We start from the raw sequence: 17500 nt of genomic DNA, 5'->3' as shown, positions 1-17500 counted from the left end.
AGATTATGATTTTCAGGAAATTTGATGGTTGACTGAACCAAGTGCCAATGGAAGTGGAATCCTGGACAGTTTGGTGACATTTCCTTTGTCAAACAAATACTAATTTAAATAGCTTACAGAAACCAATAGTTTGGAACCAGCACCAGAAAATTATCTGTACTGCCCTGAAAAAAAAGCAAATCACAGTAACTACAAGTTTGAGTGTAAATTTTTTGGAAGACTCTGTTGTAGATTTGTTTATAATCTCTTAACAATAGAAAAAAGGGGGAGGGGTTAAATACCATTTTTAGAATAATTGTTAATTTGGTTTTTTTTTTTATTTGGGGGGGGGGGTAGTGTCATTTGGTGCAATCCACTCTCATGTGTGCTCACCTGTCTCTCCTACGGTGCAACCGACTGTCCAAGTGTCCTGTGGTCTGACTGTCCTTCTGTGTGATCAGTTGTCCTGTGTCCTCCACTGCCACCAAGGCCGACTGCCCAGTGTAATACAGTAGTGCTGCTTACTGTCTCACTTCCCTGTCAGTTTCAAGCTGTGAGATCTGATTAACTACCATAACTCAAGTAAGAACAACATCTAATTTGTTGATTTGGCGTTCCACAACATAAAATGAATCCATAAAAGGATAAAAATCTGAAAAATATCTGATCGAATGTACTATTATTTACTCACTACACCAGGTAAGGAAGTAGTTCTACACACGGCAGTCATTGAATCTGTCTGTTCACATCCATCACCATCTGGTTTGGAACAGCAACAACATTGTTGGCACTTCCCCGCCCACTCTCCAGGACTTGTACTATACAAGAACCAGGAAACGGGTAGAAAAATCACTACTGACCCTTCACACCCTGAACCCTTCTGGCAGGCGCTACAGAACTTTGTTCACCAAAACACTAGGTACATAAACAGTTTCTTTCCTCAGTCAGTCCCTCATCAACAACTGACCTTCATTATATACCCTGCTTCATATCTATAAGTACTGCATTATAAACAGTCACTCATCACTTCATCTCTATAGGTTACACACACTATTCCTGCTGTATATTGTACAAAAGTCTCGTTTTCTAATGAGACGCACAATACTGCTATATGAACTAACACACTTTCACACTTTATGTACGTCATATAGTCTGTATATCGTGTTCTTATTGTCTCAAATCGTCTGCATTGTCTTGTATAGTCTAAGCTCAATGCATAGTGTTATTTATGTCTGTACTTTTGAGAGTCACCAACAGCTGGAACCAAATTCCTTGTGTGTGTCAACACACATGGCCAATAAACCCGAGTTCTGATTCTAATCACAGTAGCCATTAAGTACCACATTAAAGTGTGGTACTGCCACTGTTTCAGGACCTTAATAAACTATAATCAATGGTCATAATGTATCGTGTAGTTACTGTGATTTGCCTTTATAGGGCACCATTTGGGGGCTCCAGACACACAGGGTCATATGTGTGTGTGTGTGTGTGTGTGTGTGTGTGTGTGTGTGTGTGTGTGTATATGTGCATGTACAAGGGAAGCGTTTCGACCATTTCAATACGTAATACAAATCAACAGTGACAAACAAATCGACCTGGTTTTCTAAAAGCATTGCAACAAGCCAACGTTGCAGTACAAAGCAGTCTGAACAAAACAATGTCACGGCCCGCTCTTGTCACTCCGCCAGAATTTGCTCGTCGTTAGTCCCATCGCGGTAAACCGTTCCTGTTACATAAATATATGCATTAAATCCGTTTCACATCCATTCAGATTACAGATTTCAGTAGAAACATTCAACTGAATTCTGGTTCAAACAAAAAAAAAAAAAACACATTTGCTTTCCACATAAATTACATTTTACATTTTGTTCATTTTTAACTCATAAGAAAAAAAAAAAAAACACGTAATATACATATATTCAGTAATGTGTGTACAGTTTACAAAAACAAATCCACCTAAACTATACATTTATTTACAGCTGCTAATTTGGGGCACATAAATATAAGTACAGAAAAAAAAAAAAAAAAAGATACACAATGAATCTAGGAAAGCACAATCGGGACAAATCAGCCCTCCAGGTTATTACTGTACATTATATTTTTAAATGCATAATATTGTTCGAAACTATTACAGAGCAAAGAGGACAGGAAGGGTTGATGAATCTAGCGGAGAATACATTAGCAAAAAAATATGGGGGAAAAAAAAAGGACAGGACTGAAGTAGAGGTATTTTACAATGACGGAGAATAAAAGGTTAAAGTTCGCTGCCTCGCATTGATTTTGCCCGAATGCACAGAGGTGTGGTTAAAATCTACACCTATTTACAATATATGTAATCAGTGTGACTAATAGTTTATATGTGTAACCGGAGAAGCTGACATCAGCACTTTCCAGTGGTGTAAATGACTGTCCTAATGTGAGACTGTTCTAATGTTCGAGACTGTCTGATGGTCCTGTGGGGTGACTGATGGTCCTGTGGGGTGACTGACCTGTGGGGTGACTGAGTGTCCTTAAGGGTGACTGAGTGTCTTGTGGGGCGACTGAGTGTCCTGTGGGGCGACTGAGTGTCTTGTGGGGCGACTGAGTGTCCTGTGGGGTGACTGAGTGTCCTGTGGGGTGACTGAGTGTCCTGTGGGGTGACTGATGGTCCTGTGGTGTGACTGAGTGTCCTGTTGGGTAACTGACTTGTGCTATGACTGACTGTTCTTAGGTGTGACTGATGGTCCTGTGGGGTGACTGAGTCTCCTGTGGTGTGACTGAGTCTCCTGTGGGGTGACTGACTTGTGCTATGACTGACTGTATTTAGGTGTGACTGACTTTTCTGTGGTGTTACTGATTGTTGTGTGGTGTGACTGATGGCCCTGTGGTGTGACTGACCTGTGTTACGACTGATTGTACTTCGGTGTGACTGAGTGTCCTGCGCTGTGACTGACTGCCTGGCCAATTGTCCTGTGTTGTGAGGGACTGCCTGGCTGATTGTCCTGTGGTGTGACTGACTGCCTAGCCGATTGTCCTGTTGTGTGATTGACTGTCGTGTCTCTGTAACTGACTGTACTGTGGTGTGTCTGACTGTCCAGTGTTACGACAGACTGTAGTTAGTTGTGACTGATTGTCCAGTGGTACAGATGACTGTCTGGCTGATTGTCCTGTAATGTGACTGACTATTTTGTGCCTGTAACTCACTGTGCTGTGGTTTTATTAACTGTCATATGGTGTGACAGAGTATACTGCATTGTGACTGTGTCCTGTGGTATGTCTGACTGTCTGACTAAGTGTCTTTTGGTGAGACTGATGTCATATCCAATAACAGATTGTGTGGTAAGTGTGTGATAAGAATGCCTGTACTGTGGTGTGACTAAGTGTCCTGTGTTTATGACCTTCTGTATGACCAAGTGTCAAATCATTTAAATCTTAATAAATCAATGCGACTTTCTAAAATTCTTGGGCGTAAACGTAATTATGTTTCCTTTAGATTGATCTATTAAAGGATCGTGATGTATTTCTTGAATTTGATTGGTCGGGAGAAGATTAAATCATCTTCATATAGTAAAGAGATGACTCACATGACAGATGACACAAATGTTTTGTCAGTCAGTAGTTTTTCCACCATGACTTTTGAAAGCCAGAGTCTGTTTTTTAGCTTTCTTTTCCTTATCAACTTTAATTGTGAGAGAAGAATTGTTTATAGCTGCTATAACGTAAATGGTAACAGAAACTGACCTGCCTATTGGCATTTTCACAATATTTAATAAATAAAAAAGTATGGTTAATTGTTAGCATTGACTTGTGTGATAGAAGTTTCCTCAGGACTTCAGTGTAATAACAGTAACTCCATTACACCACCGTGTCATTGCCTAGTTTACTCATCTGTGATATTATCATTCGGAGAACATTTCAAGCATAGGACCCTTTGCTGTATATACAGTGAGGAAAATAAGTATTTGAACACCCTACTATTTTGCAAGTTCTCCCACTTAGAAATCATGGAGGGGTCTAAAATTGTCATCGTAGGTGCATGTCCACTGTGAGAGACATAATCTAAAAAAAAAATCCAGAAATCACAATATATGATTTTTTAACTATTTATTTGTATGATACAGCTGCAAATAAGTATTTGAACACCTGAGAAAGTCAATGTTAATATTTGGTACAGTAGCCTTTGTTTGCAATTACAGAGGTCAAACGTTTCCTGTAGTTTTTTACCAGGTTTGCACACACTGCAGGAGGGATTTTGGCCCACTCCTCCACACAGATCTTCTCTAGATCAGTCAGGTTTCTGGCCTGACACTGGGAAACACGGACTTTAAGCTCCCTCCAAAGATTCTCTATTGGGTTTAGGTCTGGAGACTGGCTAGGCCACGCCAGAACCTTGATATGCTTCTTACAGAGCCACTCCTTGGTTATCCTGGCTGTGTGCTTCAGGTCATTGTCATGTTGGAAGACCCAGCCTCGACCCATCTTCAATGCTCTAACTGAGGAAAGGAGGTTGTTCCCCAAAATCTCGCAATACATGGCCCCTGTCCTTCTTTCCATAATACAGTGCATTCGCCCTGTCCCATGTGCAGAAATACACCCCAAAGCATAATGCTACCACCCCCATGCTTCACAGTAGGGATGGTGTTCTTGGGATGGTACTCATCATTTTTCTTCCTTCAAACATGTTTAGTGGAATTATGACCCAAAAGTTCTATTTTGGTCTCATCTGACCACATGACTTTCTCCCATGACTCCTCTGGATCATCCAAATGGTCATTGGCAAACTTAAGACGTGCCTGTACATGTGCTGGTTTAAGCAGGGGAACCTTCCGTGCCATGCATGATTTCAAACCATGACGTCTTAGTGTATTACCAACAGTAACCTTGGAAACGGTGGTCCCAGCTCTTTTCAGGCCGTTGACCAGCTCCTCCTGTGTAGTTCTGGGCTGATTTCTCATCTTCCTTAGGATCATTGAGACCCCACGAGGTGAGATCTTGCATGAAGCCCCAGTCCGAGGGAGATTGACAGTCATGTTTAGCTTCTTCCATTTTTTAATGATTGCTTCAACATTGGACCTTTTTTCACCAAGCTGCTTGGCAATTTCCCCGTAACCCTTTCCAGCCTTGTGGAGGTGTACAATTTTGTCTCTAGTGTCTTTGGACAGCTCTTTGGTCTTGGCCATGTTAGTAGTTGGATTCTTACTGATTGTATGGGGTGGACAGGTGTCTTTATGCAGCTAACTACCTCAAACAGGTGCATCTAATTTAGGATAATAAATGTAGTGGAGGTGGACATTTTAAAGGCAGACTAACAGGTCTTTGTGGGTCAGAATTCTAGCTGATAGACAGGTGTTCAAATACTTATTTGCAGCTGTATCATACAAATAAATAGTTTAAAAATCATATATTGTGATTTCTGGATTTTTTTTTTTAGATTATGTCTCTCACAGTGGACATGCACCTACGATGACAATTTCAGACCCCTCCATGATTTCTAAGTGGGAGAACTTGCAAAATAGCAGGGTGTTCAAATACTTATTTTCCTCACTGTATAGATGGCATGCAATTTTCCAAAAATATAGAACAAACATTTAAATACTAGTTCTTGTTAAGGCAACAAATATGAATTAGGCAAAATGTTCTGTTTGGTAAGTTCTTCTGACGAATGTATATAGAACAACTTTATCTGACATGCATTATGTCTCTCTAGTTGACTTCCTCGCGTAATGTGGTGCAACATAAACAGCTGGCAAATTGAAAAGCAAAAAAAAATAAAATCACTGTTTTGGTGGATGAGTTTGCTGAGCACTCAGGAAGCGTCGAATAAATAACGTTTATAACGGCTTCGAGCGAAGGCAGAGGAGCAGAAATGGCCTGAGTCAGCTACTGCTTGTCGTAGGAAAAGATGAGCAAATTCGCTGACACGGGCAAAAAAAGGAAAGAAGGAAGGAGGAACAGACTAAAGAAAGCAGAAGTGGAGAAAGTGCTAATAGAGGAAGGCACTCTATATTTTCCACAGAAAACAACAGACAAGAAACGAAATTCCATTGAATTGGACAGCAGGTGTTTTTTTGTTTTGTCTTTTTCCTATTAACCAGTCCAGGCATCGAGATTGGCAGACGGGAATCTAGGACAGGAGCTCATCCCCCCCCCCCCTCCCTTAAACGAGCCACAATCTCAATCTCAATCTCAATCAAAAAAAAATTGTAGATGACGGAAGCAGAGGAAGCAGAGGAAGCAAAAAAAAAAAAAAAAAAAAAAAAAAAAAAGGGGGGGGGGGAGCACAATTGTATCCAGCAGAGGGTGCTGTGGAGCTTCAAAACACACGATCTCTCTCTCTCTCTCTCTCTCTCTCTCTCTCACACACACACACACACACACACACACACACACACACACACACACACACACACACACAAATGAACAGGTCTAAACAACATTGTCACACTCCATTCAGCATCCATGTTAGTCCTTTTCAGTTTCTGTAAAGAGAATGGGAATACAGTATGAAAATTTACCACAGTGCTCAATTCTGATTGGTCAGATCATGGTAAGTGATTTTCTATAGCAGCAGTTCGGACCATATTGAGAGCTATTGGACAAACCATGGGTTTATATCGCCAAATTCTGTCACGAAGCTCTCATACTGGAGACCGTATCAAGGATACAACAGAAACTATAACATCAGCCATCAGTACTTTCAGAAGTGCTGTTATAGGAAATTAACACCCCCTGACCAATCAGATTTAAGGATTCAAAAGCAATACGTTATGCACATGTATATCCACAATAGTGATAGAAAGATCGGATCATTTTACTGACTTGGTTCGTTGAATCTCGTTCATCGAATTGAACGAATCTTTTTTTTAGTCATTTTTGATTATTTTGTTGCTTTGATCATAAATAAAATCAAATGTTACATTTTTGATAAGCAAATTCCCCGACACGTCTACATACACCATCTTTGAATTATAGTTCTAATAATGAAAATATAACAACGCAGCTAAGAACAAATGATGATAAACAGAATAAGGAGCTTCATCTCTCATATCTTCTGCTCCATATCGTTAGTTCTTTTGTTCTCTTTGGGCTCCATTAATTATTGTAACAATAATGTCAAGATTCGGATTAAAAAAAAAAACTAATCTATCACATTGTGTAGCGTCTTATATCAATAATACCAAAAATATGGAATCTATTGCATTGTGTAGTGTCTATAGGAGTCACATGACAAAAGAACGGAAGACTCAGACCACAGCACTTATGAGATGAACTACTCAATTCTGTTTCCTGTGTAATGCACTGCATAGCGTCTATGGGAGTCATGTGATAAAAGAACTCGGACTAGAAGAGTTGAGAGGTGAACTACTCAAATCTGATTCTGCACCTACGGAGATTTTGCGATGCTTTGCTCGTGCGCGTCCAGGAGAAAATGTACGAATCACTCTTTGAGACGACTCGTTCTTCTGAGTCACATTAAAGACTCATTCAAAATGAACGAATCGTTCATCAACAACCCGTCACTAGGGGACAAATCTCATAGCCTGCTGACTAGGGCTATTTGTATGCTTTTGGCTGTGTATGTTGTAATGCTAAAAGTTTAAAGCATCAAAAAGAAATAATAGTAGTCGCTACAACCCGAGGGAAACGCTTTAGAGAGACACTCTGATCTGTACATTCGCGTGAGCGGAGTACAAAGTGAGACGGTGTGAAAACGTTGATTTACCTCCGAGCGCTTTGTCTTCGCCATCATCACTTCCTGGTGATGCCACATCCTCTGACACCTCACCTGATTCAACAGATGGTCAAACACAACGATATTAATATCAGCGTGGGCAAGAAGGGCAGCAGGAGATAAAATCTGGAAGATAAAATCTACATATTGGTGCTTTGAGTCTACACTGATATTATCCAAACCACACAGTTGGAAATGGGAATTCAGCAGGCCACTCAAGATCCTCCACACACTTTATGTGAAGCATTTTTCTAGTTCAAGTGAAGGGAAAATTTCATTCTACTGCCTCTAAAAAGGTCAATATCCAATTGTTTGTATCCAACTTTGTGGTAACAGTTTTGGAGAAGAACCAAATATGGCTGGAAAAGTCAGGTGTCCCAATACTTATAAACTGAACTGGATCACTGGAAGAAATCTCCAACTAGTGAAGAATCCCTTTGGCGAGTTTTACGAGAGTGGAGAAACGAACTGTCCGGACGCGGACGGTGTGTAAATTCATGCTAAGGGAGGATTTTTCAATGAAAATTTAATTCTTCATACCGTTAAACATGCACAAGTCTCTCAAAAACCATAAAAGACCAGGTGTTTTTGAATTTTAAAGACTATTTGAGCAGCATGCTAAATATTTATTCACCCAAATAAGGATGGGTTCCCCTTTTAAATCTGGTTCCTCTTAAGGTTTCTTCCTCATAACATCTAAGGGAGTTTTTCTTGCCACAGTCGCCATGGCTGCTCATCAGAGATAAATACACATCGTTCACCTCAACTGTTAAATTCTGTAAAGCTGCTTTGAGACAATGCGCTATAGAAATGACCTTGACTTGACTATTTACCTTTTTCAGTTCATTAAATTGAATTTTGCTTGCATCATCCGTGGACATGAACTATTTCAATCAAAAGCGATCTGATGCTCATGTGGCTCCATGGTCTCAGGCATTGCTCATTTATTTCGATCTCGAAATTGAAATATGGATTCACTTACAGCGGATTAATTGATTAAATCGGAAATTAAATGCGGTCTACATACCGTTATGTAGCTGTTTGCTCCCCTCCATGCTTGGTGCGTTCTCTGCATTTTCAGCTTTGCTTGGACCAGTTGTTGTCCCTCCAGGTCCTGGCTCGTGTCCTGCTCTTTCACTCTTTGGTACTGACTGGTCTGTCCCTGCCTCTGTTTGTCCGTCCTGGCCTGCTTCCAGCTGAGCCTTCTCCTCAGCCTCGCGTTTGGCCTTCTCCTCGATTTCTGGTTCAGGTAATGGACATGAACGTAGTTAATTAGTTTTTCGTTTCATTGTGAAAATGATTTTAAAGCACCTTAATAAACCTTGTGCCTGACTTTAATCCTTTCAGTGACCTTTTTTTTCACATAACCTTTATTTTCTTTATCAATTGACAGATACAGACTTCCTCAAACTGATTACTTGCTATCATGTGGTATAAATATTCTGGTATTGTATGAGGAAGTCAGGTGTGTCAGAGAAGTATGTGAGGGTGGTGCAGGACATGTATGAGGACAGTGTGACGGCAGTAAAGTGTGCAGTAGGTACGACAGACTGGTTCAGGGTGAAGGTTGGACTGCATCAAGGATCGGCCCTGAGCCCTTTCCTGTTTGCAGTGGTGATGGACAGGTTGACAGACGAGGTCAGACAGGAGTCTCCCTGGACTATGATGTTTGCAGATGATATTGTGATTTGTGGTGAGAGTAGAGAGCAGGTTGAGAAGAGCCTGGAGAGGTGGAGATATGCGCTGGAGAGAAGGGGAATGAAAGTCAGTAGGAGTAAGACAGAGTACATGTGTGTGAATGAGAGGGAGGGCAGTGGAGTGATGCGGTTGCAGGGAGAAGAGGTGGAGAAGGTGGAGGAGTTCAGGTACCTGGGGTCAACAGTGCAAAGTAATGGAGAGTGTGTTAGGGAAGTGAAGAAAAGAGTGCAGGCAGGGTGGAGTGGGTGGAGAAGAGTGACAGGAGTGATTTGTGATAGAAGAGTATCTGCAAGAATGAAAGGGAAAGTTTATAGGACTGTGGTGAGACCTGCGATGTTGTATGGATTAGAGACAGTGGCATTGAGTAAAAGACAGGAGGTGGAGCTGGAGGTAGCAGAGCTGAAGATGTTGAGGTTTTCGTTGGGAGTGACGAGGATGGACAAGATTAGAAATGAGTTTATTAGAGGGACAGCACATGTAGGATGTTTTGGTGACAAGGTGAGGGAGGCGAGATTGAGATGGTTTGGACATGTGCAGAGAAGGGACATGAATTATATTGGTAGAAAAATGCTGAAGATGGAGCCACCAGGTAGGAGGAAAAGAGGAAGGCCAAGGAGGAGGTTCATGGATGTGGTGAGGGAAGACATGCAGGTAGTTGGTGTGAAAGAGGCAGATATAGAGGACAGGGTGGTATGGAGACGGATGATCCGCTGTGGCGACCCCTAATGGGAGCAGCCGAAAGAAGAAGAAGAAGATGTGGTATAAATATTCACACTTAGGCCTTCAGTAATGTCTTACATGAGTCAATTCACCTTTTAATACTATCATTGTGATGCCACGGCTATAGAAGCTATGAATATTATACAGAAACGCATTCACAAACAGCGAGAACTAATCCTGTTACTAAAGCAAGAATTCTAATGGCCACAATTCAACAAGTCTCCTTTCACTTTGGCACAACAGCGAGAGACCCCTCGGGGTGACCAAATCGCAATCTGACTGATTTAAACAACAGATTTGAGCAACATAGAGTTTATAGTAAAAATAAATAAACAAATAAACCCAATAGTGCTCACAGTGCTGGCGTTACAGCAATACATAATGTGACGTCTGAAATCTGATTGGATAGAAACTCTGACCGCACCCGAGAGAAAAACTATGAAATGAAGATTACAGACTACAGGTAGTTCCCTGAAGTGGAGACATGGCCTAGCCAAACCAGGAGTCTTAAAGAATAGTGATCAGTATAGCATAGTATACTGTAATTTGTTAATTATTTAATACAGTACATAATTGATCAAAACTATTTAAACTATTATAATGTATAAACTTTAGAGTAAACTGTATATGTATGTGGCTGCAGACACTTGAACGAGTGCCGGTTCGTGAGCGGAGGCCGCAAGTGGAGTTTCAGTGTTTCGTGTTATATGTTTAAATATTTGATGTTGTCTTAAATCCATCGTCATCGTAATATCGAAAAATAATAAAGCCGAACCATCATAACTCCGAGACCATCTGTATTGTGAATAATTTAATACATATTCACGGGCAAAAGTATATTAAATCATATATCAGTGATTCTGATCTGTTCTGATTCAGAGATAACGCCAGGAGAGAAAGCCTTGCTGGGCCTGAATTTCACTGTGCTGTAATGTACATAAATAAAACACACTTCTAGGCCAAATGTGCAGCTTTTTAATGGCCTTAAAAAGAAATCACCGGTCAGGAAATGAGCAAGAAATGAAACGAATGAGCTTCAGAGATTCTCCAGTACCACCATTTTCCTTTTGCTGCAGTGAACAGGTGCAGTGAAATACGTCTATTTATATTATTCAGATCATGTGTGGCTTTTTTTTCCCCGAGAGTTGAACTTTCACTCTGAATCACTACATTAGGTAGTAGCGGGTGGGTGGGCGTTACAGTAATTACAGATCACTGAGTCGAGCTCACCTTTGGCAGCGCGAGCCTTCCACCTCTCACGGTTCTGGTGAACTTGCTCATTCCAAATGGCCTTGAAGTTCTTCGGGTCTACAGCCAAGATCGAGCAGTTGTGAGAAGCGCTGCTCTCCGAGGCCGGGCTGTTCACATTCGACTGCTTGCTTTCTCCTGTAAGGCTGCTGAGACTGTGGGATGAAGGACAGGAGGTTACAGGATATTTAAATGACCAGATATGATTTTGACAGAGAAACATGACGCACACTTCTAACTCTGATTGCGAATGAAAGAAGCGGAAGAATGATTATGCATTACTTATCTATAATTAGCCCTTTGGTCACGTTATCTGGATTGTCATGATTGTATCAGGTCAAAAAAAAGGGAAACTGAAACCATGACAGCTGCCTCAGAGATGGAGGAACCCGTTTACTGAACCGGCGTAATGAATGACCTGTTGATTGAACCGACAGAATCAGAGGCTACAGGATCCTGACCTGGACCTGCGGAAGCCGGCCAGGCTGGAGTGTGCTGCCTCGTCAATGAGCGGCGTGACTATCTTCTCCGTCATGTCCGTGAGGACCGTAAACGTGGGGACAACGATGAAGTCGATGAACCCTGCACACACAGAAAAGTCCAAACGTTCGCAGAGTTAAGGCCTGGATGACAGAGCTTCCCTTTGAGATTCTGAACAAAAACGTCAGATGATACCAGATCAAGTGTTCACACTTACCAATTTGAGACTGAGCCACCATGGTGGACTTGCGGTCACACAGAGGGGAGAAGGGCAACCCCAGGTCTGCCTCTTTATCACCCTAAACATCGACGGTTAAATACAATAGGAGCATAAAGATTCATACATTTGAATGATATTTATCATGTGGCCTGTAGTGAAGGAGGTGTGGCCTACATGCCTACAAGCTTCATGAAGAGGGTGTGGCCTCTCTGTAAGTTTCATGAAGGAGGTGTGGCCTCTGTGACTATCAGTATCATAAAGAAGTTGTGATCTATGTGACTGTCATAATAAATGAGGTGTGGTCTATTTACTTCAATATAATGGAAAGGGTGCGGCCTGTGTGACTGTCAATATATGAAAGGAGGTGTGGCCTGCATAAGTACTACTGAAGAGGTAGGTGTGGCCTATGTGCTTGCGAGTATTATAATGGTGAGTTTGCAATACAGTCATGCAAACAGCACACTAAATGATGTGTTACCTCAGATTATTGACTGACGAATAAAAAAAAATGTATAATTGCAATAAAAAATAAAAATCATGAAAAATGAAGCACTTGTGATTTAAAAAAATACAAGAAAAAAAACCACACTACAGAGTCATGAATTCAGCGGCAAATGTTTTAACACTTACCCATTAAACAGACTGAACTTGCTGTTTAATTCATGAAAAAAATCGAATCATTCACAAACCACGAACCGTCTGTCAAACCTTCCGCACGTATCGAGTTTATCAGCATCCTTCTATTGATCAGGATGTGCCTCTGTGCACATCTGGCCTGCCGTATAAACGGATTGAAACAGCCGATACGGCTGTGATGTGTTGCCTCATTTATAACCCCTTCCTGACTGTGTAAGTAAGCGGGCGTACAAAGCCGCAGCAGAGCATCAAACTCCTTTCTTCCGATCTGCGTGAGCCGTCGCTGCTCGTTAACCTCCTGCCCAGCGTTTCTCTCTCGCTGCACCACACACATCAGGCCTGTGGTGCAGCTAGCACACGCACGGTTTCTCAGGCTTACTCACCCACATGTACCCACATGTGTACACACACACACACACACACACATTCATACTCAAAGTGGCCTGATGTAGGACACGGACTAAATGTGTGTGAGACAAATGTGGGACATATTTCCTACTCTGAGAGACGTAACATGTTACAGATAAGACACACACACATTTATAGTGATCGATATTTCTATATCATTTATAGAAAGAATGCATTAGAGAAAAGCATTAGTGTATGAAATGTTGTTAGTAATGATCTCTATGTCATGGTTTATTCATGTCACGTGTTTCCAAGCTGACGGAGCTTTCGGAAAACAGGCTTCAAAAAACCTTCACAGGCAGAGAGAATCAGATTTGGACTCCGCCCCTTGACTGCAACAGATTCTATATATATATATATATGAATATGAATTTGCATTAACACGTCATTAACACCTTCTGCATTTATTTTATTAATGTGCGACTAATGCATAGCGCATTTCTGTTTGACTATTTTTAAATTTATTATAAATAAATTAAAAAAAAAAGGAAATTGAAACATTTAACGCAGCACACATTTTTTTCACAACATCCTTTTTTTTTACTATTTTAAATTAATGTAACTTCGGTTTTAATTACTAAACATTTGTTTTACTGATGCGCCAAGTTTTAAATCAAGCACCAAAATCCACCATGGTGTACACATCCGGCAATTAAAACCGTCCGTGTGGAAACGTAGAAAAAGTTCCTTTTGGTGTTGTGATGATTTCAGTACAGTGAAACTTTGGTAACATTCAACTGAGACCATGTTTTTTTCTCTCTCGCTGCGTAAAACAATGGGAGCTTATTGATTCCCTCGTATTCGTCAAGCAATAAATCTCTTCCTCCTTCTCCTCGTCTCCCTTACACCAGCCACAACTCTTTTCAGAGGTAAAGTGCAGGTTTATTTGTTTTATCTTTACTTTATATTGTGTACTAATCTTTTTTATTTGTTTCAGATACATAAAGGACAATAATTTGTACATAAAATACCATTAAAAATAATTTTTATATGAATATTTTTGGGTGTGTGGAACGGATTATAAGTTTACATTATTTCCTATGGAAAAAATTTTTCACTGTAATTTGAAACACCATAATTTACAAGAATATTTTGTCTTCATGCTCTATGTTGAGTTTGGTTTCACTAATAATAAGCCTACATTTAAATAAAGCACCGTATTTGTCCATGCACATGTTGATTAAAGTCTTAAAAACTTGAAAAGTATTAATTAAATTAATTAATTAACCCTAATTTAATTTAATTTAATAAATTCTCTCACACAAACTACTATGCGTATTTGTTATTTACAACCTTTTATATACTCTCTCTCTCTCTCTCTCTCTCTCTCTCTCTCTCTCTCTCTCTCTCTCTCTCTCTCATTCTCTCTCCCTCTCTCTCTCATTCTCTCTCTCTCTCTCTCTCTCTCTCTCTCTCTCTCTCTCTCTCTCTCTCTCTCTCTCTTTCACATACACACACACAATCACACAATCTACCATGCTTATTTATCGTTTACAACCGTTCATACTCTCTCTCTCTCTCTCTCTCTCTCTCTCTCTCTCTCTCTCTCTCTCTCATTCTCTCTCTCATTCTCTCTCCCTCTCTCTCTCATTCTCTCTCTCATTCTCTCTCTCTCTCTCTCTCTCTCTCTCTCTCTCTCTCTCTCTCTCTCTCTCTCTCTCTCTCTCTCTCTCTCTTTCACATACACACACACACACACACAATCTACCATGCTTATTTATCGTTTACAACCTTTCATACTCTCTGTCTCTCTCTCTCCCTCTCTCTCTCTCTCTCTCTCTCTCTCTCTCTCTCTCTCACTCTCACACACACACACACACACACACACACACACACACACACACACACACACACACACACACACACAATCACACAATCTACCATGCTTATTTATCGTTTACAACCTTTCATACTCTCTCTCTCTCTCTCTCTCTCTCTCTCTCTCTCTCTCTTTCTCTCTCTCTCTTTCTCTCTCACACACACACACACACACACACACACACACACACACACACACACACACACACACACAGTCCCTATTTTCGCCTTTCAGCTTTTCTCTCGTCTCTTTCATTCCACTGATTGGTTCTCCAGTTGGACTTAAACACAGCTGGAGAAACACAGAAGGTTTTACTCGTCCGTTCCTGAGCGTCATTAATTACAAAAGACGCGAAAGAGGAAAGGAAGACTCTCCTTTTTTTTTATTTCTACTTCCTCTTTCATTTTCAGACACCATTAAAACAGCACTGTTACACATACTGTTGGAAAGAAAACCCTACGAAAGCCAGGCGGATGCTAATCTAATGTTGTGAGAGTGCTGGCGTCTGGCCAGAAGAATCAGAAGAGAAACAAGCTGTTTGCTCAGAGTTCAGGTGGCAATAAAGTCTCAGAAACACTGACGCTGTGCATCTCAGAAAGAAGGAAGCTCTCGTCTGAAGCTAAACAATTCACTTGTCATGTATGGTAGAATGTATGTATGTACATGTGTGCATGTATGTATGTAGGTGTGTCTGTACAATATGTCTCTATCTATCTATCTATCTATCTATCTATCTATCTATCTATCTATCTATCTATCTATCTATCTATCTATCTATCTATCTATCTATCTATCTATCTATCTATCTATTTAATTAAATTCTTTTTAATTAAATAGATAGATTTTTTTTATTTGTATTGCCCTTTTAACAATAAACATTGTCTCAAAGCAGCTTTACACAGAAAATGTGGTGATAAAAAATGAATATGTTCTTTATAGGTAAGTTTCCCTGATGAGTGAGACAGTGGCGACTGTGGCAGGAAAAAACTCCCAGAGATGCGGTAAGGAAAAAACCTTGAGAGGAACCAGACTCAAGAGGGAACCCATCCTCATCTAGGTGGCACCGAATGTCTATTTATTACAAATAAACTATGTTGCGGGGGCAGTGATGGTGATCAGAAGCAAACTATAGTCCTGAGTCAATGTAGCAGACTGCTGACATTAACTACAGTCCAAATCTATCTATCTGTCTGTCTGTCTGTCTGTCTGTCTGTCTGTCTGTCTGTCTGTCTGTCTGTCTGTCTGTCTATCAAACACAATGATAAAGAATAGCACTCAAATAGACACAGCTAAATATTGTATTATGTTATTATGTATAAATGTATTACTAAAAAGATGAAAACGAGAAAAGAAAATGGAAATGTGAAGAGAAAATAAATGGAGAGAATTTAATTTAAGAAATTATTTAAAAAAAGTAAAGAAAATGAACATGATGGAAGAACAAACCGAGAATGATAGAAAAAGAGGGAAAAAAAGAAAGAAAATAGGGGTAGGAAAATAGTGGTGGCTCAGGAGCTACGGTAATGTATATGTGAGATGAAGAGAGGCACCCAACTTTGCACGGACAGTTTTACACACACCTCTCCAGCGCTGTGTGAGAAGTGTTCAAGAGGACCTGAGTGGAGAGTTAAGACAGGGCTGAGAGACTCCAAATCTGTATACTCGTTTTTTTTTTTGTTTTTCATTTCAGCTATCATTATGTGCAATTTCACCTACCCTGGTATCTGAGTGTCTCTGCTACGTGTCTGGTCACAAGCGAAACAAGCTCCTCCTCCAACTTTAACCCTCCACCCCTCCAGTTCTCGTTACCGTTTCGAGAACGCTTGTTTCTTCGAGTGCTGAGGGAAAACCACAACAGCTGCTGCTGCGTGCAGTTTGCACCATCGGCTTGAGTTTCAGTTTCAGTACTAGGTTTTCTTTATACTGTACATATGTGAATGTTTGATTTTGATTGGCTGGATGTCCTTACTGGGGTAAATGGAGTGTTCCTTGCATGATATTTAAATAATATGGTACATTTGGTAATGAGGTCACCGCACATATTTACAATACGTATTTACTACACGTATTTACTGCACATATTTACCACTTAACTCCGCTTTGTTCATTTGCGTAATGATGGTATTTGCACTTCTTTTTTTATTTTAAACTGTTTTGCTGAATTCGTGTACTGTCCTATGGCAATAATCCACCCATCCATCCATCCATCCACCCATCCATCCATCCATCCATCCATCCATTTATCCATCCATCCATCCATCCATCCCTCCATCCATCCATCCATTTACCCATCCATCCATCCATCCATCCATCCATCCATCCATCCATCCATCTATTTATCCATCCATCCATCCATCCATCCATCATCTACCTGTCTGTATGGTTGTGTAGCAGGAATGCAGTGTGTAATTGTGTTAAATTGCATGTTCAAAGTCTGACACTTTTGACAAAACACCAAAAATAAAGCATAAAACAAATTGCACGAGACACCAACATTCTGAAATGAAGAAACTGCAAAAAAAGTATATATACACTATATCTCCAAAAGTATTGGGACACCTGGTCATAAGAATGGTATGTG

General features: G+C 40.5%; 1 protein-coding gene across 5 annotated transcripts in view; it reads right to left on the bottom strand.

The window, feature by feature from the left end:
* The window catches only part of pde1cb (phosphodiesterase 1C, calmodulin-dependent b), a 97135-nt gene that overhangs the window by 973 nt on the left and 78662 nt on the right, over positions 1-17500 (bottom strand). For 3 of the 5 annotated variants that reach the window (XM_083525282.1, XM_083525283.1, XM_083525285.1), the window contains 6 exons: positions 12054-12135; positions 11818-11938; positions 11339-11511; positions 8718-8930; positions 7682-7744; positions 5942-6437 (listed from right to left, as the gene is read on the bottom strand). In XM_083525282.1, the coding sequence (XP_083381408.1) occupies positions 6421-6437; positions 7682-7744; positions 8718-8930; positions 11339-11511; positions 11818-11938; positions 12054-12135 (669 nt within the window). In that variant the 3' untranslated portion in view covers positions 5942-6420. Of the gene's footprint in view, positions 1-5941; positions 6438-7681; positions 7745-8717; positions 8931-11338; positions 11512-11817; positions 11939-12053; positions 12136-17500 lie in introns of those variants that run through there. The other 2 variants (XR_014530813.1, XM_083525284.1) reach the window with 2 other exon arrangements.

This window comes from Silurus aristotelis (assembly GCF_946808225.1).
Source record: "Silurus aristotelis genome assembly, chromosome: 22".
NCBI lineage: Eukaryota > Metazoa > Chordata > Actinopteri > Siluriformes > Siluridae > Silurus > Silurus aristotelis.
This window is presented reverse-complemented; position numbering and strand designations above follow the sequence as displayed.